The sequence below is a fragment of the Anarrhichthys ocellatus genome, unplaced genomic scaffold (genome assembly GCF_004355925.1).
Source record: "Anarrhichthys ocellatus isolate YVR2014 unplaced genomic scaffold, GSC_Weel_1.0 scaffold47, whole genome shotgun sequence".
NCBI lineage: Eukaryota > Metazoa > Chordata > Actinopteri > Perciformes > Anarhichadidae > Anarrhichthys > Anarrhichthys ocellatus.
The window spans coordinates 1,145,132-1,172,872 of record NW_022280077.1 but is presented as its reverse complement, the minus strand read 5'-3'; the positions used below and the strand labels follow the sequence as shown (position 1 = coordinate 1,172,872).

Below are 27,741 nucleotides of genomic sequence, written 5' to 3'. Positions count from 1 at the left end.
GTGGATGTAGGTACTAGAATGAGCATATCAACTTTGCAGTAAGAGCCATTATAATAAAGTTAATGGTACACAATAATAAAAGGAAGAGAGATATTTTTGTGACACACTGCTACTGGTATGGATTAAGAGTGCATATTTGAGACTTCTAAATGCTAAACAAGAAGTAGCATTGGGTTGAATTATTTAAGGGTTTGTGACTCTGTTGATTATTACCTGTCAATACTATGTTGCAGCTCAGCCGATTGATTTGTGGATATGAGAGAGCGAAGTTGGAGGAACTATGTACGATTGAAAACACAAGGTAAGTTTACAATAGGCCAGCAATTTTGTATTGTAGTAGTATTAAACAACTGCATTATATACATAATCATATTAAACATTTAGTATATTACTGTATTGTGTAGTGAATTTTGTTGGTGTATATTAGTAAGCTACCTGAGGAGCACTAGATGCTGTGTGGTGGAGCATCAGTGATGCTGCAGGTCAGGAGTGTTGAGTTGACCTTGGTGAGATTGAAAACAAAAAGTACATTTCAAATAAGACTGCAATAAGGAATTATGCTAAATGTGTATTATACTGCCATATGATGGAAAGGATTATACTAAAGATTTATAGTTCCTGTCCAAGCCTATAAAGGTGTCTGACCCTTTCTCCTCTGTCCCCGTCTCTCTTTCAGCACAAGAACCACACTATTCAAAGGAGACAAACAACTCATCCTGCACCATGAGTCTCCACTCCCTGGGTTTTGCAAGCCTTTCCCTTTTAGTTAAAAAAATAAACCCAATCATCCGTCAATCTGAAAACCTGCCAAGATTTTCGTGTTTTTTCCCGTGAGATTAAAAAATGGATTTGAAGATGCCAGTTTTGTGAGCATTGACTTGACATTTTGACGACTACGTGTGCGTGTGCGCACGCGCATATGTCTGCATGGGCATCACTAGGTTGCTGGTCCAATTGTAGTGGACATGATGTTGTATTGTTTCCTTTCACCTGTCCAGGGACTGCAGATGGAAATTACAAAACACCACTTCTTCTTGTTGAGAATAATGTGTTCATGTGCATAGTCCCTGATGTAAATAAACTAAACTATATAAATATGAATCACCCCAATGGTGTGGCCTTCGTTTGTGTAAAAATGCAAATGCAGTGTTTGAATATGAAACTACCATGAATTGAAGAAATGTAGAATGGTTATGTAATCTGAATATTGATGCATTTTCCCCCTCCCTCTAAATATATTATTTAGAATGTAATTGCTCTTGAATATCATACTTATCAAGTTTAAGAACATTCAAATAATCCAAAGCAATAAGCAACGGCTCTTTAAACAAGGCAACCTTTGGCTCAAATATGTCAACAAGACAGGTAACTCTAGCTATTCCTCAAATATTAGTGAATTGTACTTAATTTGACTTAAAACAAAATTCATCTCACTACATAAATATGTCAGTGTTCTATATGACTGTTGTAAATCAATTCATTTAATTACCAGAAATTGCAATTTCTATGCATTTCTATTGCCCGCCAAGTACTTCCTGGAACTCTCTGAGGTCTACGAGTATGACGTGACGATCGAGCATTTTGAACTTTCATTGATGGGACTCTCTCTTTAAAGAGCTCTGGGTGTGCTCAACCTTCAAAGGAACAAGAGCTACTTTTTTTTTCTTTTTTCTTTTTTCAGGAAAGTAGTACATGTCAGCATGGGGCGTCAATTACTCCTACTCCGATGCTATACGTGGAGGGTGCTGTGTGAATTATTATTTAAATTTTTTTTTTTAAAGAAATAGTCATACAGCTACAAGAGGGAGTGTATGCACTGCAACCTGCTGGTACACATGTCATTCTTGACACTCATGACATTAGTTCATTGTTGTCAAAGTCCAAATCTTAAATGTCTACTGCTCTTTTTCAGTATCACAGAAAAGACAGACAGCATGTTCAAGCTGTTGATTAGAAAATCCATTGACAGTAATGTGGTAAACTTTTATAAAATGGCATTTTTCATATAGTTTCTTTTGTTTGTTTTCTTACCATTTTCACAACAACCTCCACCTCTTAAAATACAGCATCTCAATGATTCTCTTCCACAGCAATACTATTTATTTAAAGAATAATAACAAACAATAACAACTTGAGACCATCTTGCGATGGGGTAACACCAGCCGCAATGCCAAATCGGGCCAGGGACAATGGCCCCTTCCCCACTCCCTATCCCCCTTCTTGCGGCTCCCTTGCTCGGACCACGCCCGTCTTCAAACTTGGCCTTCATTTTCATCTCAACTACACACCTGTAACGTGACTGCATCTTGCACGGTTGCCACGCTGTTGCGATCACAAAATCTGTCTACAGGTGGACACGTTCAACCATTCAATTCCAACAGTGTGTATTCCACTTCACCGATGTTGCTTCCTGTTTGTCTGTTGATAGACCCTCTAATCCACATGTAAACATGTTACAACACAGCTGTGTGCTCTGGTGCCTTATTGGCACACTATTACTCCTACTGGTCATACTCAAACCTAGCATGGGAAATTAAAACCAGGTGAAATATGCGCCATTCGCCATCCCATAGACTCTTTCGATGTGATCCTCTTGCTTTGACATATTGCAACAGTAATCGCCATCGACGTCTCCACAGTAGAAACTTCCCATGGCTTCCGCTCTCCATCACGGCTTTTACTTGACCAGTGACTCCTAGAGAAGGTTTAATTGGATTAAGGTTCACATCGGTGTTTCTCCTCATTCGGAACAATTTAGAATTGAATGTACAAAAAACATCCAACAAAATCATGCAGTAACACAAAGCAACTATATCAAAAGAGGGAACACCAACACAGACATAAAAAATAATACGCCAACCTGCAGATCAAAATTACAATATTTTAAGCATTGAAAGTTGCTGGAGTAAAGAAGACTGCAGTAACATGATTAAAACATCAATCCACTTAAGACACTCATTGAAGAAGCACAACTCTGACTGGCTAGGCTTGCATTTACAGCAGCGCAATGACTTCCAGTGTAATCAGGAGGAAATGTGCTCGGTAGACGATCACATTGAGTGAGTTCATAACAAACATGTACATCCTTTAAACCTTTTAATACCAACTATTACAATTTTGAATTGATCAAACAATGAATATTGAAAGGACACATAAAATAAGGAGTAAGTACTCCATATGGCCAAAAGTAGATGTCCTTGTGTTGTGTACTTTTGGTATTTTCTTCAATGCTCCTTTAGTACAATTAAGGGGAATCCCAATGCAATAATATTTTAGACAATATTGTGCAGTTTCGGGAAGATCCTTTGCCAGTTTCAACATTACAATGTGCACAAAGAAGACCCAAAAAGAAATGGGTTCCGGAATTTGGTGCTCACCTAGACCCTTCAAACACCTTTTAGGATGAATTGGGAGCAAGACTGTGAGCCAGGCCTCATCACAACATCAATACCCAACAAGTAGTGCAAAATCTTAATGAAAGCTTTACCGTAAAGGTGGTATAATAACGTGTAATGTTCAGGTGTCCACATACTTTTGGCCATCTAGTTGTTCAGACATTTAGTACTTTTGTGTCTATATCAAAAACTCAAGGACAAACATAAGCTCGCACATAAAATACATTTACTTTTTTTAATGCATTATACTTTAGTCCACATTCCATGTATCTGCTCTGAATGTTATCAGCCGACTGAATGGGTGGTCTCAGCAGTTCTCAGCCTCATAGATATGGGTCAGAGGGGGCCTGATTCACCTACTAGTAGGTTCAGAAGGCCTTTGACAACTATGGTTGATCGCCGGTAGGAATTCAAGAAGACGAAGACGACTTCTAGTAGACGAAGGCTGCGTGGGGGGGATGGGATGGCTCAACTCATGTATTTCTTTTAACCCAAACCTTAATCTATTCATAAACCCAAGCAAGTAGTGATGTCGCTTAAACCTTAAGTTGTGTTGTTTAAATTCACAGCGTTAACTTTTACTTCCACAACGTGGAAGCTGCAGGTTGACCCGTCTGAAGCATTAGGATGGTAGTGATAACCATTGGCAACAGCCATTCAATCGGCTGGTAACATTTTTAATGGGTGTTCCACTGCAGTTCACGTCCTAAGTGTGGCTCTCCAGCTGAGTCATTGCTGCTTCATCATGACTGTGATCCTCTCTGGTCACGTTGAGAATAGTCAGGCTCAGGGGGGCCGGGCTTGTGTGCTTGGTGACCGAGGTTCTGCCGCACTGGTTGAGAGCGTCAGTGGAGACCTGGGCGGTGCAGGCCACCGTGTTACTGTACACTCTGCGGTTCAGATGGATCACCGTGGTCTTGGAGGGCATGGAGGTGTTGCGGTTCGCTGCTGACCAGTGATCGCAGTGAAACAGAATCAGGAAACACCTGTAGAACTGAGAAAGAGATGGAAAGACAGTCAGTGTAAAAACAACTTGGCAGCTCAAACGGAGAGTTCTTGGAATCATCAGAGATGGGTTGACCTTAATTTCATGCTCGCAGAGAGACTCGAGGTACAAGTCCGCTCAGTTTGTTTGGGCAGAAATCATGCCTTAGTGCACTTCCATGTCATCATGTTCAACAGGTAGTGCCGCTTGAGAGTTAAAAATGGTCTCCCAAAGTCGTGCTGTGGTCTGGTTAGTTTGACCTTCATCTAACACAGAAGTGGGAAAGGTCTGAAAGCTGCGGTCTGAAATATACGTGTTTGCTGGATATTGTGAGGGACTGAGTCATGTCTTTTCTTTCTCTTCTGTCGTCATTCTTTTGCTTCAGAATAAATACATTTGTACAATTCTAGGCGGATGTAATAAACAATTATGTAAGGGCACCTTTTGTTATGCAATGGCCATTACTTTAGCATCATTGTGCTGATTCTGATGGCTTATCTCCATGTGTAATTGTGGAAGGCGGTGTAAAATCAATGGAAATAAAAATGGTCCCCCAGTTATGCTAAAGTGAAATTTATTTTTTACGTGAAAAACACGTTTTCCTTTGTTTTGTAGGACTGCATTTTAAAGGTTAATGAGATATATTGTAAACTGGTCTAACACAGAGATTTAATTTACACTTGATCCGTATGTGGTATAATTGTGAGAAAATGAGGTCTAGATTGGACAAATTAGAGGGTCAAACTTCTGGATCTAATTAGGAAAACACGGAGCCAACTGGCTTACGAACATGCTATAGAGAAAAGGCTTTAGCGATACACGGGACACGCTCATACATTCTGTAGGAAGGATTTTGCTTGGTTATTAGTGATTTTGATCATGCTGGAGAGCAACAATTGAGAAGGAGCGTTGTGAGCAGAATAACAATACTGAGAGAGAAATGATAAATAGACATTGGCAGGGATGTTCAAAGAAAGGTGGAATGAAAAACCATCAAAAAAACATACGGTGGAACTGGTTTCTCGGTGTTGGCAGCATGTCAGTGTATGAAAGATAGTATGCAGAGCATGCTGTGGCAGGCAAAACTCACTGTCGTCATGTTCATGTATTATGGATTCAGTTCTATTTTTATCCTTATCTAAAGGACGGTTTTGCTGAGCGTGCATGCTCTTCATCAGCACATCCGAACTTCACATTTACAGATGAAAACAAAGAAATGTCATTAACCACAAGGTGACATTAAAGGAATATTTTGGCTTTTTTTGTTGAGTTTTTGTTGATGTTGATGAGAACAATACCTTTCTGGTATCCGAGTCTGGTAAATACAATGCTATAGCCAGCAGTCATTTAGATTAACTTATCATAATGGCTGGTAGTCTTGCATATCCAGACATATCTCCACAGTGCTGTATCAGCGATAAAGGAAATGTCTGGCTGCACCTATTCTGGTATAGGGGGAAAAAAAAACCCCCTCTGGCTTGTTTGTATTTCTTTAACCCAATCACAATCGTCTCGGGTGGGACTAAGCCCAGCATGCAGCAACAGTACGCTTCAAAACAGATAGCTGAAGGTGAGTAGAAGTGAGACGGTAGAATTACACGGTCAATGGCAGGCTTATACCCACAGTGTACATCATCCGGTGAGTCAGACTAAGACTGTAAACGGGCTAGCAGACCCCCCCCTGCGTGTCATTCCAAAAATGTCAAACTATTCTGTTAAACCCCCAACTGCTCCAGTAGAGCTGCACAGTTGGCCACACTCTATCAGACTATGGTTGTACTCGGCAGCTTTCAGGTGAGTGTGTCTAACTGTTAACTGTCTAACTGCTAAACTTGATTTACTTTTCTTTTTTTTTTTTACCTCAAACTGGTTTCCAGTTGTGAGTATCAACAGTTTTTAAAGTAAGTCAGGAAATATTTATGAATATGATTACCTGAACTTCTGTCTCTCTCTCTCTCTGTTGCCATTGCAGGCATTCTCCTGATGATGGCGCTATGCGAGCAGGTGCATGTGTATGAGTACATTCCCTCCATGAGGCAGACGGACCTGTGCCACTACCATGAGCATCATTATGATGCTGCCTGTACACTGGGTGCCTACCATCCCCTCCTGTTTGAGAAGAGCCTGATCCAGCGGATCAACACAGGCCCTGAGAGTGACCTTAGGAGGAAGGGACTGGTCACTCTTCCGGGCCTCAGCACCATCAACTGTGACATCTGAGATATATAACCTGACCCTCTGAGTCCGAAAACACACACACACACACACACACACACACTCTCCGGCCTTTTCTGGCTGACTAAGGGAGAGGTGCAATAAAGCCACTGGAGACGAGGAGGCTGGAGCTTACATGTTTCAAATTGGACCCATGAAGAACATAAGCCATAGCCCTCCAGGGAGGGATCAACATGGAGGCTTCCGAACGAACTTTACTAGACCAGAGACTGGCAGGCAAAGTCTCCAAGATGAAGCTAAATAAGAAATGACTCCCTGCTTTAGCTGAGCCACGTTAGCTGTGGAGCTGACTAGGGTAGCAACAGATAAGTGTTTTTAGATAGTCAAGTGATTTTTAAATGGGTGTTTCAGTGGTGTAAACGGTGTTTTTCAATATTATGGGTGGTTCTCCGCTCAAAGGGAATGCCACTGTTCATAACGGTGGATGTTTGTGATTTTCTCTTTCTTTTTTACTGGTTCAAAGGGTTGTGAATAAGCAAAGAAGTCCTCCACGCTGAATGTCATAAAGGCAACATACACTGACAGATGTACACACAATTGCAGAGAGCGGAAACTCACAGAGAAGAATGCACAGTCTAAAAGACAGTCTCCACAGAGACGAAGTCGAGCTGTCGCAGCACTCGTATAACTGCATTTCATCGCTCTACAGCAGGTGTTCCTGATCGACATCCCACTGATATCTTCTTGTGAAATCACAAGTTGTTTCGTGTTGTCACGGGGGGGATTTCTCACTAGTGATGTTGTTAAGCTTAATGCTAAATTACTTTCCTGTGCATGCCAGCTTGCCGGCTCACAACCACCAGTCTGTCGCTCCTTGTTGACACATTTAGGATGAGTTCTCATCCAGTGTCAAGAAGCCCGTCTCTCAGTTAATCGCCCACAGGAAGAAAGGCACTGGTTGTCATTTTTTTTTGATTCATCCTACCTAAAGTAACTTTTATTTTTTATTGTTTTACGCTAACGGCGTAATTAAATCAAAGCAAATGTGGCCAAAATGATCTTCAGAAGGAAGCGGTGCTAGGAACAGCCGTAACCCTGTGCCTGTTGGTCGACTGAACACTTTCCTTTGGTTGCCTTGTGACTGTTCAGGTACATGCAGTACATACTGTGGCAGGACTGCAGTAACATGACGTTTAATTGCTCTTAGAAGTGTGGAGCAGGGGATTCTCAATTCTGCCTCAGCAATCACCAGCCCCGGTTTTCGACGGTCAGTTTGCTCTTTATTGAATGTAATTTTACCGCTGTGTGTAATGGCCAAACCCTCCCTGGAGCTCACCACTGCAGTACATATGGTCTTTAGGGTTATTTCGTTGTCATGTAACAGCCTGAAGGCCATTTCCTACAACTATTTATGTCTCATATTTCCTGTATCCTCTATTGTTGGTTTGTACCCGTCAGCAGCTCAGAGTGGAGACGATTATAAGAGGAATTTGAGCCGGTAATATGAGCAGATTTGTGTTGTCTCCAGCTGGGATGATTTTTATGTTTACAGTCAGTCGGTGCCACATCTGCGACAAGCTCTCGAGGTATTTGTTCAGCGTGGAGAGGGAGACTGGTTGTGTGGACAGACAGTCAGAAAAATCTTGCCTTTCAAAAGAGATTTCTTTTGCTAAGTGTGCTATTCTATGAAATGTTCTTGTGCCATTGGTTGTGGTTCATACAAGATGTGAAAATTTGTCTCAGAAATGTTGCCTTGAATAGTCTGATGTATGTTGAATTAGATGGCTCTGTAGTAGTACTAGTATGTAGATGATTCTGGGGCTTCACATTACTTGTGGTTGAGTAGGGCTGGGTATCATGCAACATGTGTCAGTGCTACTACCAACATGTGCTGATACATATTTTTCTTTTACAAAGAACCCTTTTCAGGGAACACCTGATTGAAGGAAAGAATTTCAATGCTTGACAGTGCGGGTGGGCGATATAGATATTTTACATAGCAACATTGATATACTGAATATCATGATGTAGTAAAGTTTCTGGAAATTCTGTTGAGAAACTACACTCAGTTGACAGTTTATTAGGCACACTTTGCTAAAACTAAGTCTAGTTAATAAATACAAATTCCTTAAAACAAATGGCAGTGGACAAAATATTAGAAACTCATTCCAGATATACTGTATCACTATAATGCAGAACAACTCAACAGCACCACAGCCTTTAAAATGACTTGAATCAACATCTTTCTTCATGAATATAGGATTGATTGCAGAGGTGATGCATTAGACACTTTGAATTTGAATTGAAATGTGCTCTACAAATTAACTTGCCTTGCCTTAAACAGCATCGCTTTTTGCTAGGTGGACCTAAACTGGAAACTGAGTGGATACAGAGATGCATTAACCAGATGGGAATGACTAATTCAGTGAATTACATACATGAGAAGTGTTTCATCACATTGATGCAAAATTCTGTGAATCTCATAATGCCACAAAGCGGTTATTCTCATTAATTTACAGCTGCCTCAGTAGAAATTGTAAAGAAATAACTCTTGACTGTTGAGAAACGATCTCGCGTTATATCGCCCAGCCCTACTCGACAGCTACGGATGCATTTTGCTCAGAATGCAAAACAAAAAAGTCGCTAGGTTTGATACCCAGCCCCAGTTTCTGGTGGATTGTTTGTTTGGCTATTAGAAGAGTCTTGAAACAAGAAACCCGGTGAAGTCAGCAACTGTTAAAAGGAATTTAAAAGAGATTTAAAAAACAGACTGAAGAAGTTTAAGGAGGTTTATCATTAATTTTGAATCATGCAGGTTTTCACCTCTGCTGTAGGGTTTTATGTTTCTCTGTTGACATAAATGAACAACTATTTTATTGCTTGTGATTGTAATACACTGAAGGTGCAAAAACCCTGAACATATTGTACATGTATATTTCTTAATGATGATTACTTTCCAATGCACTGAGCATGCAAATCAGGATCAGGGCTAAGAGTCTTAAACTGTGCTGTACCGTGCTGCAAGTAGACACCATTGTCATTCATGTTGTGAGGCAATTATGATATAAGATTATTTTTGGTGTTTTGAAGATTTTAGCGCATGCTTATGGACAAGGAAATCGCAACCAGCTGCGGTGCAGCTATTGGTAGTTCCCTGGAAGCACTTGATTCAGTGCAATGGATTGTGCCAAATTCCATTTTTAATTATGTTTTAGCAAGGTGGGTTGAGGACTGATAGCAGGACTTCGAAGGTGCTATTGCTTGTTTAATTTAATTTTCAATCCTCTTCAAGACAACAATTTTATTGGCAGGATTAAATGCAGGACATTATGCGGAAACATCTTTGCAGACACCGTGTGTTTTCATTTTTCCCTCTGCTCTTTACTCTTGAGGCCTATGTTTCATGTCATGTTTCTACTCAATATTGTGGGAATTTTCTGCCCCACACTGCCTCTAATTGATTGTTCAATATTTAGGTATTTGGACATTTCCCTCCTGCAGCTTCCTGCAACATAATAAGAGTGAAGGTCCTGTTTCACTCGCAACAGCCTTAGCGTGTTCTTCTTGACTCTGATTTGACGGCGAATTCTCTTCTTACATTTGAATTGATATTTAAATCGACCATTTGTATGAGTTGTAATTTGTCTTTTTTTTTTACTGTGTAAATAAAGCTGTTGTACATGTCAAGTTCTGCTGTTGGTGACTCACCTGTTTATTCATGAGTATGTAGATGAGCGGGTTGATGACGGTGCTGCTCTTGGCCAGTAGTGAGGGCACCACGCTGGCCACGGGACTAATGATGTTGGGTGGGCCGAATGTTGCCATCATGGCCACGACTCCGTAAGGCATCCAGCACAACATGTAGCAGGCCGCTGTAGTCAGAACCATGAACAGTATGTGGTACTCTCTCCTCCGGGCTACAGTTTTTCGGACCTTACCCACCTGTGGATGACAGTCGGAGAGGGTTGATGAAGCTGAGATCTTTTGATCGTTCAGACACTCTGTTCTTGAAGAGCTCCCCTCACATGAAATACCTTTTGTCAAAGCATGACCACTTTTGTTCGTTTCCAACCTTCGTGGCAGCTGGTGATTTTGTTGTTTCACTACAGTGGGAAAATCAACTTGCAGAGTCTTAAACCTTGTAAACTCTCCCTGTTTGTGCTTTATGTTCTGACATCCAAGATTCCCTAATAGCACAAGCTACAATGCTAATTCCACAGACAAACAGGGACATTTGAAAAAAAGTTAATTTGTTAACTGTGTTTCAGGAAAGGGATCATTTAAAGGCAATGACTTGTTTATTTAGATGTACTTGTCCCAAACTAATTGAAACTGTCTGTACTTTTATACTACAGTTTGGTGAAATTTGAAAGCGTTGCCCATTAAAAAAAACCGTTATGATTTGTATGCATCATGGCGCCAGAGGTTTTCTGTGTGTCCATGTGTCAGATGTGTTGAGAAAGCAATGTGGGAATATGCTTCATGTGGGTGCAATAAAAATTACGTAATAATGAGGGACTTTGATATTGTACATTAGGGTTAGGGGTTACTTTAGTGGTGCAAATTCCATAACAAATGTGCAGTTAATCAAATTTGACAAAATCAAATTACACGCTGTGAACCTTGAGCTTTTCAGGCCCCTGGAGGCCCTGTGTGCAATAAAAGCCAGAGAAAACAGTTTTTAAAATATTATCTTTACACTGGCTTATTCATCAGTCAACAAATCTACTTTCACTACTTGTCTCGTGATGTATATTTTTAAGATAATTCATCTAGCTGTATCCTAATCCAATTAAACATCACCCTTTGGATGTCTTCACACACAGATGGCTTATCTTTATTCTTTCTCCACCCTTCTGTTCTGTGGTTGCATTAAAACATAAAATGAGTTCAGCTCCCTATTGACACACTCCAACACTCTAATCAACTCACTGAAGGCAAATGATGCTCAGTTTTAACGAGCGCTGGGGATTAACTGGGCAGGAGCTCAGCTCTGCTCATGGATATAATTACTTCAAAAGCACAAGATAGTTACTCATGCAAAAGAAGTCCAATTCACTCCTATTTAAGAGGGAAGTTGAACCGTTGTAACACAAACCCCTTTTCACACAAAAATGTGCGTATATACAGTATGGAGGTTTGTTAAACACGGGCAAACCTGCTAAAAAATAGTTGATGGACTCCTTTCCCCTTGCCAGTAGTCGAGTATGCCTTTCTGTTTTTGTTTTCTGGTGCGTCGCGTTCAATGAGTTTTGTTTTGTTTCCGTCGAGGTTGAATGAAGTGTGCTTTACGATGATCAGCGAGGGGAAAAATGACTGTTCACTCTGACTGGAGTCTGGTGGCTCTGAGGAGAGCATAATAACTATGTTAATGAATTACAATTAGTTTCCAGATCCCTGTTGCTTTTATTTATTAGATATTTATTTTAACGCACGTCACAGAGCATCGCACCACAAAGGGGGCGAAAAATAGCATGGCGTGTCATGTTTCCATCACTGCCGATCAGAGATGGAGGCGATAAATAACCTGCAAAGTCATCTTTGTCTGGGGATTGAATCTGATTGTACTCTTCCCCTCTAAAGAAAAAAAAGACTGATGTTGATGGCTTTTTTTTGTTCAGTGGGAAAGGGGCTTTGAATGCTTGAGTTTGCCATCATTTTCTTGTCGCAGTTATTCCCTTCCACATCTGATGATCGCCATCGCTTTGTTGGGAGTCAGACGGTAGTTGAAGGAGACCGTTGCTGCATTTTGGATGTATTGTATGAACTGAATATTGGACTCCAAAATAAAAAATGACTCCCTGAGGGCCAAAAAACGTTTCTAGCCTCTGAGTTTACTTCTGCGTTGTGCGGCCCACTACACATGCACATTAGTGTTTCTCTCACTGGACCCTGCCTGCTGTCTCTCAGCTTTGGGATGACGTCCCACACTTTTAAAATAGCTTCCTTCTAGAATCTGGGAAAGTTTTAAAACCTTCGAAGTGGACGCAAGGCTGAGTGGCAGCCCTCTCTTCACCTCTCCTACGGTGATATATCCATGATCAGTAAAGGCAAAGTTTTGATGTGCTTGCATTATTGCCGTCAGCTTTTTTGTTCAAGCTTCACAATCAGTGACTCTTTGACCGGCTGCTTGGCTTTTTGGCAAATAACTGCCAATCATATTCATACAATTGCCCTGAGCAGCCTTTGACACGTCTCACTTTTACTCTAGAGATATGCTCAAGCCATTTGCTGCTGCATCTCCCTACACCACCCCAACCACCTCTGTTCTGTATGTGCTGAGCTTGCACTAGTTGACTTTACCATGATCTAATTTTCATTTATGTATTTGTTGAGGCAAATTCATTGTTGCTGTTCAGATTCTTCAAGAGATCCCACAAGGAGTAAAGCCTTTCCGTTCAAATCAAACTTTAGAATTATTTGTTCTATTTCTTATAGGCTTCACACTTGAAGAGCTGTGGCTGTTGAGTTTATATTCTTAATATTTACACACGAATGTACACTATGTAACGTCTACTATAAGGAATGCATCATAGTATTAAAAATGTTGTTTGTGCATGTGTTGAATCGCATTAATCACATGGACCTGGTTCTTATGGGGACTTTTTCCACATATTCTAGATGTTTTTTATCTCATATAAAGAAACTACTTTCCGTCTTGTTTGTTGTGTGATCAGGTCTGTTTAGTTTGAATGGACAGCTGCTCCGATAGTGCTGCTTCTTGACGTCATCAGAAAATGAAACCATTTTCTGAGTCAATGGGTTGTTTCACATGCCCCAAGACGCTCTCAGCATGAGACTGACATTTTTAAATACTGTGGTTGCATTTGGCAAAGGAGGCGCATCCAGTTTCCTTTCCCTGATTCTTTTGCCTAATGATAATAATTGTGTATGTAACGTTAATAATTTGTATCCTGAAACCTTGACTAAGCCACTGGAGGTTTTAAACTGTAGCACTAACTGCACAAAATTGAATACACTCTGTGAGTCAATGAGAGGTGAAATTATTAGGTATGAAGATGTACCGCTAAATAGGGAAGGGGTAGTGTGCTAAATGACAGTGGAGTCCATTTTTTAGGACTGCACAGGTGATTCAAAGAGTGACTGAACAAAGGTAATGAAACAGAACTGAAACTAATTCAACTAATGTGAGTGGCTCACACAGACATAATTATAGGTGAAGGGCACTTTGTGAAAGCCGCTTATTGATACCAGAAGGTTCTCACAAACATGTAACAAATACAATACAAACAAATGTGATTAATTAAAGAAGTAGCCACCCAGCAGTCAGAGGAAGAGAGATCACTGCAGGAACATCCCTGGGACATGAGACCTGCTCTTGTGGAGCTTGACAGCAATGCCAGGGGTCCTGCAACTATTCCTCTTTCTTTTAAGGGGTCAAAGGTTGTTTACTGTCTTTGTGTACTGTACAATCATCTTCTAATAATCTGGATTTGTATAGCCTTTTAAAAACTGAGGTCCAAAGTGCTTTACAAAAATATCGGGTTAAAATTACGAAAAAAAGAACAAAGATTTGTGAGTGTCTTTCGGCTTTCACCGTCACTGCAGCTGATCTTTCTGAGGTAATGCTGTGATAATGCCCGGCCCCGACCCCCTCTGCCCTTACGAATAAACTAAGTAAATCCCTGGGAGTGCAAAGGAGGTAACCTGCTTAAAGCAAGTAAAGACACAGCACCAGTTGCCGTGCTTTGGATACTTAAAATGTGCATGACAGTGACAATGTATACCCTCTTACTATCATCGGAGCAGACATTGTTTAAGTGGAGACAAAACGACCTTTAAACCCTTTTCGATCACATCCCCGGTCTCATTGTGCACCTATCTAAAAATATATGCAAAAAATAAATAGTCCAATCATCTTTTTCTTCCTGTAAAACAAAATAAGATGTGTGCTTATGTAAGCTAGTACCAACTAATGTCAACCAATAATATCATGACATCCATCAATCAACAACTTTTAGCAACAAAGGAGGTGTGTACGAAGCCAAAGTCCCCTGTAGCTCCCAAATATCAGAAACCCTCTGACGACGGATCAGCCTCTGGGTGCGAGGGGCTGTTCTTCTGAGGATCTGATGTAGCTAGCAGATATCCTAGCTAAGACTTCCTGTTCGGTGGTTTACACTCATGGTTTACAGTCTGATTAGCAACTTCAGATGCAATACTGGAGTTGGAGTTGAGAGACTACATGTACGGCCAGATTGTTTTACAAGTGTTACGAGTTAACAAGCTAATTATATAAACCCAATAAAAAGTTACATCATGATTAAAGGGATTAGTAGCTCCCTATCACGCTACATTCTAAGCCAGTCCACTTACGCCTGCGCTAAAGGCGCTCGAACTTCCGTTTCATTTGGACTTTAAGTTAAAAAACAGTTTGTTGTGTTTCAGGGCAGAATTTTATTTTGTGGCGAAGTGATGCGTGCTACTACTTTCATTTAATGTATTTGGAAGATATTCAGTGCTTTAGAAGCAAAGTAGGTATTTCTGGCACCTACTTCCAAGGTGCATGGAGAAAGTAGAAGTCTGAAAAGGTCAAAACTCCAGCAACACTTGTGGCTATGACAAACTCTACTGTATGCCTGGGGTATTTGCTCCTATTTTAGGTTATATCACCTTCGTTCACTGGAGTGCAAGAAAAACAAATGCCATCCCAGGAGAGAGTGCACACTATTTGGTCCTGGCAGAGGACAGGCAGACTTTGCTTTTTTCTGGAGATATCCTAGTCCTTAACGAGACCAGAAACCTTAAAATGTCTCTTCCTTGACCTGTACTTTGCACCCATAGAAACATAGGCTCACAGTGCTTTGTTAAAGGGTGAAGCTTGTGTGAATTCATTGAAGATTGTTTTATAGTTTGGCTTCAATCAACAGTAGTGGTGTCTTCCACTTCCACTGCACTCCACTTCACCCCCTTGTTATGTGGCTGCTGATTGAGCATGCATTTTTTTTAGTCTTCCCTTTGAAAGGTTTCCGTGAATATTTTTCACCTGAAAAATGGGACACCATTGGAGACAGTTGCAAAATACTTGAATTCGCGATAACCACCTGCTGTTCTTTGTGAAAAAAACAAACCTAGCCTCCTGTCAAGCTTTCAGAGTGTGCTACTTTGGTGGAGGACCAATTTAAGCAATTTGTGGTTTTGCTTTCAACATCAGACAGGAAAATAGCATAAACATTCACACACACTTTGCTGTCTCTCTACCTGTTTGACTGCCCATAACAGCCTGCTATAGCAGTAGAACATCACCAGCATGGGTAGACCCAGGCAGAAAGTAAAGAGGCAGATGATGTAAGCGTGAGACTGGGCCGTCTGAACCGTCCAGGACACAGAGCAGCTGGTTCCTGCCCCCTCTATGCCATAGCTGCTCCAGCCCAGCAAAGGGGGCACTGTCCAGAACAAGGCGTACAGCCAGGAGCCCCCAATGGCCAGCAGGGGCTTGCGATAGTTTGGCCCCCGCTTGTTGTATACAGTCAGAGTACTGTAGCGGTCGTAGGAGAGGATCACCAGAGAGATCAGCGACACAATACCTGAGAAAGACAAAGAGATGAAGATATCAGAGTGGGCATCTGTAAGTCATCAACACACTATTTTAGATATTCTGCAACAGACCGTGTTGTTATCCTGTGGGATTCAAATGTCGTTAAAGAATTCTGTGCCAATCCATTCAGTTGATATTTCACTGGATAAATAGAGACTTCTCAAGCTGGTGGCGCTAGAGGAAAAGTCAGGAGATCACCAAAGTCATTAGGTTTCATCCTTTGGTGACCATGAATGTCCGCTGGGAGTGATGAGATCAGAGTCTAGACTGAACTGACTGTCCTGTAATGCATTTAGTATTTGATAAAAGCTTCAAAAGTGCCCCCGCAGATTCCTAAAGGCTTAACCCGAGTAAGTGAAGAATGAAAAGTGTCTGCCAGAATGTTCCTGGCTTTTATACTTTTTTTGATCGCATTCTAACTTCGACTGGGGTTTCCCCAACAATTTTGCTTCCCGTACCAACTCACTTAAGTCCACATAGTTAGAGATCTGTGACACTGAATTTCAATCAAAATGTCGCCACTTTCCCACTGGACAAAAAACCCACCGACATCTGGCTTTGGTATTTGGTGGGAAAGGTTACAATCAGCATTCATTCCTGGGACAAATGACTCAGCAATAGTCACGTGTATTTATCAGCTCTAGCTCTGTTCGGCAGGGATGCAAAAATGACACTCGGGTGGACGTGCACATTTTCGTCCCCTTTACTGGCGCGATATTACCACATCTGTCGATAAGTTTTGCAACTCTTTGTCTTTTTAGCCACAAATTCCATCCACCTCTGTCCAAACAGAGCTCGAACGTCATTGAATAGGTAACAGATATAAAAAAGAAGTAGCCTAAACCTTTTTTCCGGCACGTTTATGGCGTCAAAAGTGACACACCAGACAAAAAAACAAAACAAAAGGCATACTCGTCTACTGGCAATAGGAAAGGAGTCTATATTTCCTATTTTTCGGGGTTTTCCCATGTTTAAAAAACCTGCATATACGCGCACTCATTTTGGTGAAAAAGGGCATTTGTGTGTCTGAACTAAAGTAAAACCTGAAGGATTCGGAAACCGGGTGACTAAACAAATAACCCACCTATAACCACCTTTAAACCTATGCCTTTGTTTAAAGGTGCAGTGTGTAGGATTTGGCAGCATGTTGGGTAGGGTAGGGTGCAGATTGTAATCAACTATATTACAGAAAAGCTGTACCTGTTCACTGGCAGTTCAATTTAGTGAATTAAAATGTCATTTTAAAATAGTCTTTTTGTTGCAGTAAAGAAGTCAAAGTCTTGTGTGTAATGATGGTTGTTGTCCTATAAATATTAACGTCTATTCAATTAACCTTTAGTGTCCCTGTGAGTATTTTTTTGTCACGTGTTTAGTCTGTTTTCCTTCAGTATGAAGGTGTTTTAGTGCATGAATGTGCTTGAAAATGTTACAGTTGGTGCGGACTGTGATAGCGATGTATGCAAGTTTCACTCAAATGGTTTTTCTATCTTCTTTATCTGTGGCTGATGCAGCTGCAATCATTCTGTGACATGCCGCTGGCTTCCACACAGTGCACACATTGTGATGGAGCAGCAGTCACCACAGGATCCTAGCACCAATACGTGTCTTATGATTCTGTGGTATTTTTTGTGCGTTTATAAATCAATCAGAAAATGTAACAGTGACTATTCAGAGGAGCTTCAGTACATTTTATTGAGGACTAAAATGGCCATACCAAAACCTGAACTTTTCAAATGCAATGCTGTGACCCATCTGTTGGTGTTTCTTACTCTTTGGACCTCTTGACCTTTTTTTTATTTGTCATAAAGTTACCAAGAATTTCCATTATAGCCCTGCGTCTTTTGTATTTGCCATAGAAAGCAGGCTTATTGTAATACCCCATGGTTCAAAGTGCTATTAACTATTACTATTACCATCTGGCATCCAAGGAATGGGGAGTTAGAGGGCTTACATTCCTGCATCCCTTGAGAAGAAAAACACGGCACATTGAAACCAGGCAGACAAACCACTTGAAATATACAATAAATACAATAAATTAAAATATCTTGTGCAGCTTAAAATGAGGTTCCGTACATATGCAGCCACATTATTAAAAGACAATGTACAACATCTAATGGAGAAACGTGCAGGTCATAAGACTCTCACATGTGCCAGCACAAAATGAGAGTTGCCAGGTCAACCAGCCTGCATGTGTTTAGCATGTAGGGGAAGCTCACACAGAGAACATGCAAATTTCCCACATCAAAAACACCCCCTCCTGTTCAAACCTCGTCGATGTGAGACGCCACAAATCACACCTATATTTTATACTTTAAATGAAATGTTCCAGAATTAATTACGCAAGATCAAATGGTGTTGGATAGGCGGAGTGTCAACTGACTCATCCTCCCGTTGCAGAGGCTTCACAACACACTGTAAACTTCACCATACAGAACGTAACATCCATAAGCATTGTGCTGAGATCAGTTCAGATGTCGCTTTGAAGTTTCTGGTGGTTTGTACTCTACATTCATATCTATGGAGAATTTCACTAAGCGGTTTCACACAAAACGAAATGCTTTGCTTCTCAATAGTTTGCATACTGTAAGAGAGAACTAGCTGTGGATTATTTTTACTTGATTAGTTTAAGAAAGACGTGTCCTGGGTTGCTTGAACTCTTCCGTATATTCTTTAGTTGAAAAATCAAAAGAGGGCTTGTCACGTTGCAACATAGAAAACTCAAGTGTTGAAGTTATTGGAGGAAAACAAAGAAAACAGTAACCATAGTGCGGATACAAATCTGGGAAAGAACACGCCCAGGTTTCCTTTATAGGATTGTCATTCCAAGACTGAAGAAACACTTGTTCTTATTAAAAATAATTATTATAAGATATTACTTCTGTTGTGTTTATGGATTTCGTCAGGATGTTGACTAATCATACTGCAGAATTAACCTTTGAAAAATATCAAGATTGAAGGTTCTCATCGTAGTTGAAAAATAAAATCTTTTGACACATTTCACAGTTTTAAGCACTTCTCTTGCAACACTTTAACCCAAACTGCTTGTGGTGAACACACCACTTTAGAAAACCTTTTTTTTTTTGTGGGCTAAACATGCTGTAAACAAACTGCTTTTCTAAACATGTTGCTGCTGTTAGTTTGGACCCATCTGTCAATGTGTATCCACTGATGAAATATGACTTTACTCTCACTTATCATAGTCAACTCTCCGTAAATGGCTGGAAAACACAAGACTTTGATATTTGCATTAACATGATTGAAATATCCGTGGACAGGTGTTCTCCTCTGGCCAGCCCACCGCATCACCTTCTGATGAAAAACCCACACATGATGGATGTTCTGTCACTCTCACTCTGGCCATGTGAAACCGACTTGTTATCGATTTGTTGTTCTGACCTCGGCCTTACTGCTATCATTTTTCATGCCACCATCTGCAAATTGCAGGTTTTAGCTGCTTAAAAGTGCACGACAGCCCCACTGCCTTCCCTCATATGTTAATCACAATGCACCCATTGCAAGATCACTGATCACCACGCACTGGCACTGTGGTGTTTTGTGTCTGTGGAATATTTTAAAAGGATCTTTAAGTCATTTTCCATAAAAGTCGCTGTGGGGGCAGTTTATTTACTTAGAAGTTGGCAACAATTCCATTGCTGCATAGAAGCAGTCACGTTGATAGTAAAGACCCAAGGCTATGTCGTATTTTTGTGCAGTTGGCAAACTTATCCCAAGAGACTATAAATCACTCAAAATGCTGTGATTTGATTGAGGAGAACAGTTTGTTTTCTCTTAGCGGAGACATTTTTGAGCTATTTTTGAGTCTATAGCCATACTAGAGGCCTGTGGGGCTGTTCTTGGGCACAGCAGGATCACCAAAGTGATGGCAATTTATCCTTAGGGCAACAAGAATATGTGTTCCAAATGTCATGGCGATCCATTCAATAGTAGTTGGGATAATGTCATTTAAAACCACAAATTTCAACCTCTTGGTGGTCTTAAAGGAAAAGACCAGGGATCGGTAGGATTTATGCTCTGGAGACTATGGATATCAGTGCATAATTTCATGGCAATCCATCAGACAGTTGCTGAACTATTGCAGTCTGAACCAAAGTGGTGGTATTGTCAGAGCGCATGGCTAGAAATGACTGAAAACTCACTTCATGCCATAACGCCTTGTCTCAAAAGAGCTGTTGCGTTTTTTGCATTTGACAAAATCTTTTAACTTAACAAGATGTTTTTTGTTGGTGAATGCATTTGACATCTGTGAAGCTGCAGTAAATCAATTGAATAAACACAGGTATGAGTCATCCTGCATCATGTTGGTTTCTAGCATTCTGTTTTCCTTCAGCTAACCAGAGGTCAAATGATGTTTAAAAGACCTTGGGGGTGGTTCAATGTCTTCACTGCTCTCTACAATATGAATAAAATCCTTTGCAAGATGTGTTTTAAATTGATGCTGATGAATGCTGATATCAAATGATGTGTAAGTTTTTGTATTCCAGCAGTGACGTGGAGAAGCAGCTCCTCCGTTATCTCATCTGAAGGGCAGACAACAGGGTGGGGATGGTGGCAGGCAGATTTACAGATGAATAAATGAATCATTCAAGGCAGGCATTAATACGGGTGTTTGCAGTTTAACCAAAGCACTCTGCTGTCTTCACTCATATTAAAGCGTATAGCCATGCATCAACGGACATGTGATGGTGTAATGTTGTTTAAACAATGTAATGGCTGGGGAGAATTAGATGTTCTGGATGATGCGAGAGTGCTGGATGCTGGTCAACACTTCAACACATTTTATTCAAAGTGTAGGAGTATTAATCGTGAATCGTGATTTGAGATTGCCTGCGAATGTTTTTGTTTGTTTACATTTAGGCATTACACACGGCAAAGCAGTTTGACCGCGAGCCGTTACAAGCACGAGAAAGTACGCGAATAATTCAACTTAAATACAATATTTAAGTTTTCTAATGTGACTTTTATTGAGAAAATCCATTTACTTGTATCATTTATTTGTATTTGAAAGATGAGAATGAAAAAAGAAAACAGTGAACTGTCACTGAGTTTACATGGTGCATAAATATGCACAAAGTAAACATACTGTTGTTTACATGCAGACGCACACAATAAGGTATTTATGAGAATGTCAAGGTGAAATTTGCTTTATGTAATTTGTTCACAATGGAAGAAATATTAGCACAAGGAAATAGAAAGGTTGGTTTAAAAAAACACTCCTACACTCCTATCAGCTTGTATCTGCTTCAGTGTTAATCTTACATAAAGGTTAAGAAACGAAAGCTCTTAATATTCTTATTGCCAGTATGTCAATATCTCCTAAATTCAGTCAGCATTGTTGCGATAGATAGGTAGGTAGGTAGATAGAGGTACATAACCTGCTTTATCTCTGAGGAAAGCAGGATTAGATCAACATCCTGCAAAAACAAAACCTGCAGGCTACATGAAACAAGCATTGGATGTGTCGACTGGTACTGAACAGGACAGCGGCACTTCATTAGATAAGCAGTGTATTCAGCATTCAGCCCCATGCTGAACCCAGAGGGAGACCAAGTCAAAATACACCTGCTGATTTGAAAAACACAGGATAAGAAATATACTATTTTCTTTTTATTTAAATAAAATGCCGATTCGTCTCAATCAAATTTCCCTTCTTTTTTCTTTATCAGTGAGGCATAAGAAAGCACAGCAGGTGAATGAATAAACAAACAAAGCATGCAAGCGTAACGAAACATAAATACATTTTCCCGCCAGATATGAGAGGGTGGAGATACTGTTTGTGAGGACAGAAGGACACATGGAAAAGGATAGAAGAAGAAATGAATTGTACATCAGAACTTTTCTAGTTCTGAATCTCTTCCGACCACTCAGAGAGCTTTAACGCTACGTCATTCACACCAATTCATACACTGATGGCAGGTGCTGCTCATCAGAACTATCTAACCATTCATACCCATTCATACATACATGGAGTAGCGGAACTGGGGATTGAACCACCGATCCTCCGATTGAAGCACAACCCGCTCTACCACTGAGCCACAGTTACCTCATCAGCCATATCCTGAATGGTCGACTCATTGTAAGGTTGACGGCATATACTGGTGTTTGTGATAACCGTGATATTTAAAAATGAAATATTGATATCATGTTAATTTAACACGCACATGATAATATTGTGTATAATCCTCTTAAATCATGTTATGCGGTTATGGTTACAGACTTTCTCTCCACCTCCCTACACACAAATTTGGATTGTAGTTAATTTGCCAAAAAACACAATAAACTAAGTTAAAGATAAAAAAAAAAAAATTCAACGTCTATCACGATGATATGATTATCGTTAATTATTTTGGCCACGATAATCGTGTAGTGAAAATCTGATATTGTGACTGCCCTTTTTCAATGGATCAATTCACGACAGCAACTCAAAGAATATGACGTGCTTGTAACAATTAATTAAAGCTGTAAGGCTTCCATTTCAATCACAGTTCATAGTTACCTCGGTATACAAAACTATGCAGACGAATGCAAAGACAGCACAAGCTGTTATCCAACTGACTGGCATTAGAGAATAAGGCTTTCATTTATATACTGTACAGTATATTTCCTATTGTTGAGATCGTTCTTTTAACAAGGCCATTGCTGGAGAGATCCAGATGATGCTGGGTGATGCGAGTGTGCTGGATGCTTGTGAACACGTAATCACATTTGCTTCATTAAAGTATAGGAGTACTTAGTGTGAGTGATGATGCAAGACTGGTTGTTTGTTTGTTTACATTTAGTCATTACACGCTGGAAAGAGGTTTGACCCCATGCCATCACGTTTAAAAAATAAAAATAAAAAAGTAAAAATAGAAGCACACATGTACAATTAAACAAATACAAATAAAACACAGACAGAAGGGCGATATTTCTTTAGTCCCTTTTTCTGTGCACTTCCATCCGCTTGTATCTGCTTTAGTGTTTATCACAGGAGATGGATGCTCTTTATATTGTTATTGGAAGCTTGCCATGGCTTTTATATAACCTGAATTCAGTTAGCTAGCTAGTTTAATCCAAGATTCAGCATCCTGAACGTCTGTGAACAACATTTTCACCTCGTTAAATATGAAGACATGACAACGCTATGCATAGCGTCTAAGCTAACAACTAGAAATGTCTAAATCTATATCTCATTTTAAACGCATGTTGGATTGGAGATAAGATAGAACAGAAGCAAATAAACACATTCAAGAATCAATGAGTCATATTCTTCAAATGTTAAAAAGATGTAGGCATTAAGGTCAATGCATCCAATTTTTTTACATTATCACACCAGACTGAACAGTAAACACCACTGAAAAGCCCTGACTTGACTGCGAAAAGGAGGCAGATTTTTCTTTGTGTGGCTAAAAGTACAATTCTTTCAGGTGTTTAAATAGAACATGAACATATACCAGTTTGACACTTCATGCACAAAGGGGTTGACTCACACAAGGGGTAGGACTTTTGCCCCGAATGTTCAGAAGTAGAGCAAAACATTTTGTTTCTTTTTAAAAGAGGCCAGTAGGATATTTCATAAACAGTACGCTGCATGAATATACTAAACTGACTGCGATCCCTTTGGCATTTGAAAATTCTGGAAAAGGTCAGACTACATAGCTCGACCAATAAATCAGCCAGAAGGATACCATTACAGATAGAATGACGTATGCTGGCAGTTGAGTAACAACAAATTGTACAGAAATGCCAAATTGGTTTGAGGTTTGAGATAAATAGTGTCAACCTTACATAGTTTACCCATCAGAGAGCACTAACAAGTGGATTTTTTTTACAGTAATAATTCCCGCTCAATATGAATTTTGGTCATTATTAAAAAATAGATAAATCTCAGCTGGCTCCATATCAAGAGAATTTGTATATGTTGTGGATACCCAAACTAATACGACCTCTAAAGGAATACTACACACCAAAAATGATCATTTGTATATAAAATACTCACCGTGTGTCCTTGAATGAAGCTTGTGCGGTATAATCCAATTCTCATTTATCCAGTTGTATGCTCAATACTTCCCAAACACATGCATCTTCATTAAAACCGTACAATTTGAAACACTTAACTCATGCATGTCTTATGCTACTTGTTCGTGTGAGTACTGTTTATGCGGAAGTGTTTTAAATGCTTTTTTGGCAAAAATGCATGTGTGGGAAGTAGTGAGCGTACGACTTGATAAATAAGTCATCCATTATACTGGATGAGAGTAGTTGTGACAGTTTGTAAACAGATATTTATATATTTATATAGTTTTGTTCTCGTTAGACGCGGCCCCATTAACTTCGATTCATCAAGACTTTTGTCCGTGTTTTGATTATGGAGGCACGCAAGAACAACAAAGCTTCTTCAAGAGTTGAAGGTAATACAGGGTGAATAATGGATATAGGAATGATAATTTTATTGGTGTGGTATTCCTTTAATGTGTTAGTTTTACTACTGCTCTGACACCACGAATACCCCTTTGTTACTTTTGCACACCTCCAATAAAACAGCAAGAGCTCACATTACTTCTACAAATTAAAAAAAACATTTAAAACTTGAATTACCTCATTAAATTAATTAAACAGATGGTGGAAATATGGAATGCCATAGTGAAAACATACTTTTTGTACTAAAGTAGCCATCTTAGGTTTTATCCATTGTCAGTAATGTTGCAAAAAAGGCAAAACTAATTAAAAAAAAAAAATGTAGGCCATAATATATAATGATATCTGTATAACCTGGCTTATTTTGTGGCCAGTAAACTGTTTAAAACTGATGTACTTTCTAAATGATGAATAAGAAAAAAAACGTGTTTGTGATTGTTGGTACTCTCTCAGATTACTTTCCACTTCAACAGCATCACGGAGCATAAAGAACTTACCAAAGCAGGAGTTGATGAAGCCGTACCAGCTGCAGCCGTTGCGCCCCAGCAGCCACTTGCCTCGGATGCTGGAGGCGAAACTGAGAGTGGTGCCGAACAAACACACTAGCATGTCGCTGACGCTGATGTTCAGCAACAGCATGTTCACCGGTGTTCGCAGCTTCTTGAATTTGCAAAACAACAGCAGCACAATGAGGTTATTAAGGAAGCCAAATGTCATGATGAAGCCCAGCATCACCGACAGCACTACGAAGCCCGTCGGAGAGAGCTTCCCCCTGCCCGCCGACGCGTCCACCAGCTCCCGGTCATCGCTCAGGTTGAAGCTGTAATTCAGAGCAGCCTGACCGGAAAACATCCTGCTGTCCATTCATCGGAGCTTGTCTTCCCTTCAGTCTGAAGCCGTTTTGTTGTTAAGGTTGGTCACTTTACGGACGTGTAAAGTTTATGAGCAGCAGCCACCTTCTTAAATCTTTCTCCATGCTGTTTTTCTTCCTGGGACATTTGAGACTTCAGGGCTTCATGTCTTCATAACGCACATTCATCCTACTGCTGTTGAGAGCATGAAGCTGCTGGCTCGTTCCTACAAACCTGTCACTGTCGCAAAGGCTAAAAAACACATTGGAACCATAAAGTGCCACCTGTTACCTCAACGCATCGCGCATCCGCTTGTCCGGATTCAGCACATTTAAGTGAGTGCGCCGGGTTCTCTTGACGCCGTAAAAAAAATGTTGGCAAGGCTGTCATTAATCCTCACATTTTATGACGTGACTCTACCTTCTCCAAACTGTTTTATGTTTGGGGAAGTTTTGTCATCTCCGACTCACCACTTTTGGATGGATTGTATTCCGCACTCAGTGAGGCTCAGGCAAGATGCGCTGTTGCGTAAAATGCCCTCTGCTCCGCGCTACCAAGCCTCTTTTAAGGGCAACTCTTACGTCACGAGACATACTTATGACAGGGGCTATAATAGGTGCGTCTATGTGTGTGTGCGTGTGTGTGTGTGTGTGTGTGTGTGCGGGCGTATTTACCCGTATTGTGGGGACTCTCCCGGGGACAAGATGCACGTCCACATGAGGCAAATCATTACATTTTAGGGTGACGACTTTTGAGGTTTAAAGGTAAGGGTAAGGTTAGGTTTAGACTGAGGTAAGAGTAAGGGTTAGGGTTAGGATTAGGCTGGTAGCGGTTATGGTAAGGATCTCCAGGAAATTAATGTAAGTCAATGTAATGTCCCCAAAAGTCATGAAAACACGACACAACACTCCTGAGCTTTTATGACAGCAGGGTCATTATATGTAATTTACATTACAGAACGGATGAAGGGTCATCATACAACACTGTAATTATCAAAAGATCATTCGGTGCACATTTAGTCACCTGCCCATCACAATCCATTTACACTAAATGTAGGCTGTCACTCAGGTATGTCGTATTGACAGATGGCTTCCCAGGTGAAAAATAAATATGCTAAGTATATTTAATTTTAGTATACTTGAAGCCCTACTAATCTTAAGTATACTGAAAGAGTGCTATTTTGGAACAACTTATTTTGTACTTAATATATTTTAGTTGTGATTAAATAGTAGTTATGCACAATTTGAAGTGTATTTAGTATATTTTTGTGTGCTAAATTGGAACAACTTAATGTATACTTAGTACAATTTAAGTATATGACTGATATACAGATTTACAATGTTACTCGTATAGATGCCGATTGTCTTTTTAATGCATTTTTAAGTTATCTCCTCCAAGTTTTATCAAGCAGCAATTCTTATTGTGTTATTGGACAATCCATAATTCTAGCCCGGCTTTGGAAGCTGAACAAGAACATTATTCAAAATTGTAACTGTAAAAGTCAAGTTGACTTTATTAAAATTAGATTATCAAACGTAAACTGCATGTTTATTTTCCCAAAAGTTTTGCATTCTCTGCTATGACAGGGAAAATGCAAGTTATTCTTTGCCCAAGCTGCAAGAGACTTTATACACAAATGACACAATGCTCTCATTTCTTGCTGACAGCGAAATTAAATTCAAGAGCAAAACAGAATTCTTCATATTTTGGATTTTATTGATATGTTTGCTTGATGAGCATCACCAGTTCGCCTCATATTCAGCCAACAGTCTGACTTGTGACGTGAAAGGAATTTTGTTTGTGGTGCTCACAGGACTGACAGCTAGATTTAAATTAATTTAAACTTAAGTCTTAATAAATGTGCCCCAACTTTGTATAGGAAGTGAAAAACTTTGACCTGCTGGTAGTAATTGAGATATTTTAGTTTGGACCCAAGTGGTGGACCAACTAATAGACAAATAGAATTGTCATCCATTTAGCGTGTGTAAAAAGTGAATCTTGCTAGCATTACATCTTTATTGTTTTACAGCTGTTGTTTTGTAATGTTTGTGTATAAGTAAAAATGTCTCTCTGGAACAAGAATATAAGATATGATACGATAGAACTTCATTAATCCCGAGGGAAATTCTTGTGCAAGAGTTTGATCAAAAATTACAACTGAAGAATAACTAAAAAAAACAATAGAATAAAAATATATACATAAATGAACAATAGAATAACAATTATTCAGTGTAAAAGAAGTAATGCTGACACCATTGCAAAATAAAATAGAATAGCAATAAAAGTAAGGTAGAACAGAAAAGTAAAATTACAACAACAAAGAGTATAAATATTAAGTGTATAAGGAGTAATACTCACACC

General features: G+C 39.9%; 2 protein-coding genes across 2 annotated transcripts in view; one reads left to right on the top strand and one right to left on the bottom strand.

The window, feature by feature from the left end:
- st6gal2a (ST6 beta-galactosamide alpha-2,6-sialyltranferase 2a) overlaps positions 1–10,959 on the top strand; it is a 30,649-nt gene extending 19,690 nt beyond the window's left edge. Inside the window, 1 exon segment of the mRNA XM_031869567.1 lies at positions 6,353–10,959. Within this exon segment, the coding sequence (XP_031725427.1) occupies positions 6,353–6,600 (248 nt within the window). The 3' untranslated portion in view covers positions 6,601–10,959.
- Positions 1,559–26,007, bottom strand: tmtops2b (teleost multiple tissue opsin 2b). Its single transcript, XM_031869537.1, has 4 exons — positions 25,027–26,007; positions 15,778–16,103; positions 10,264–10,497; positions 1,559–4,389 (listed from the first exon to the last, which is right to left on the bottom strand). Exons 1-4 carry the CDS (start codon positions 25,391–25,393, stop codon positions 4,102–4,104), a joined length of 1,215 nt encoding a protein of 404 aa, XP_031725397.1. The 5' UTR covers positions 25,394–26,007; the 3' UTR covers positions 1,559–4,101.
- Positions 26,008–27,741: the final 1,734 nt, after the last annotated feature.

Bases quoted from the DNA above. Each gene is read 5' to 3' on its own strand.
- tmtops2b (XM_031869537.1), bottom strand. From the start codon at position 25,393: ATGGACAGCAGGATGTTTTCCGGTCAGGCTGCTCTGAATTACAGCTTC. The intron at 16,104-25,026 runs GTAAGTTCTTTA...TGTCTTTCTCAG, and splicing joins CTTCATCAACTCCTGCTTTG to GTATTGTGTCGCTGATCTCT. The intron at 10,498-15,777 runs GTAGAGAGACAG...TGTCATCCACAG, and splicing joins TGTTATGGGCAGTCAAACAG to GTGGGTAAGGTCCGAAAAAC.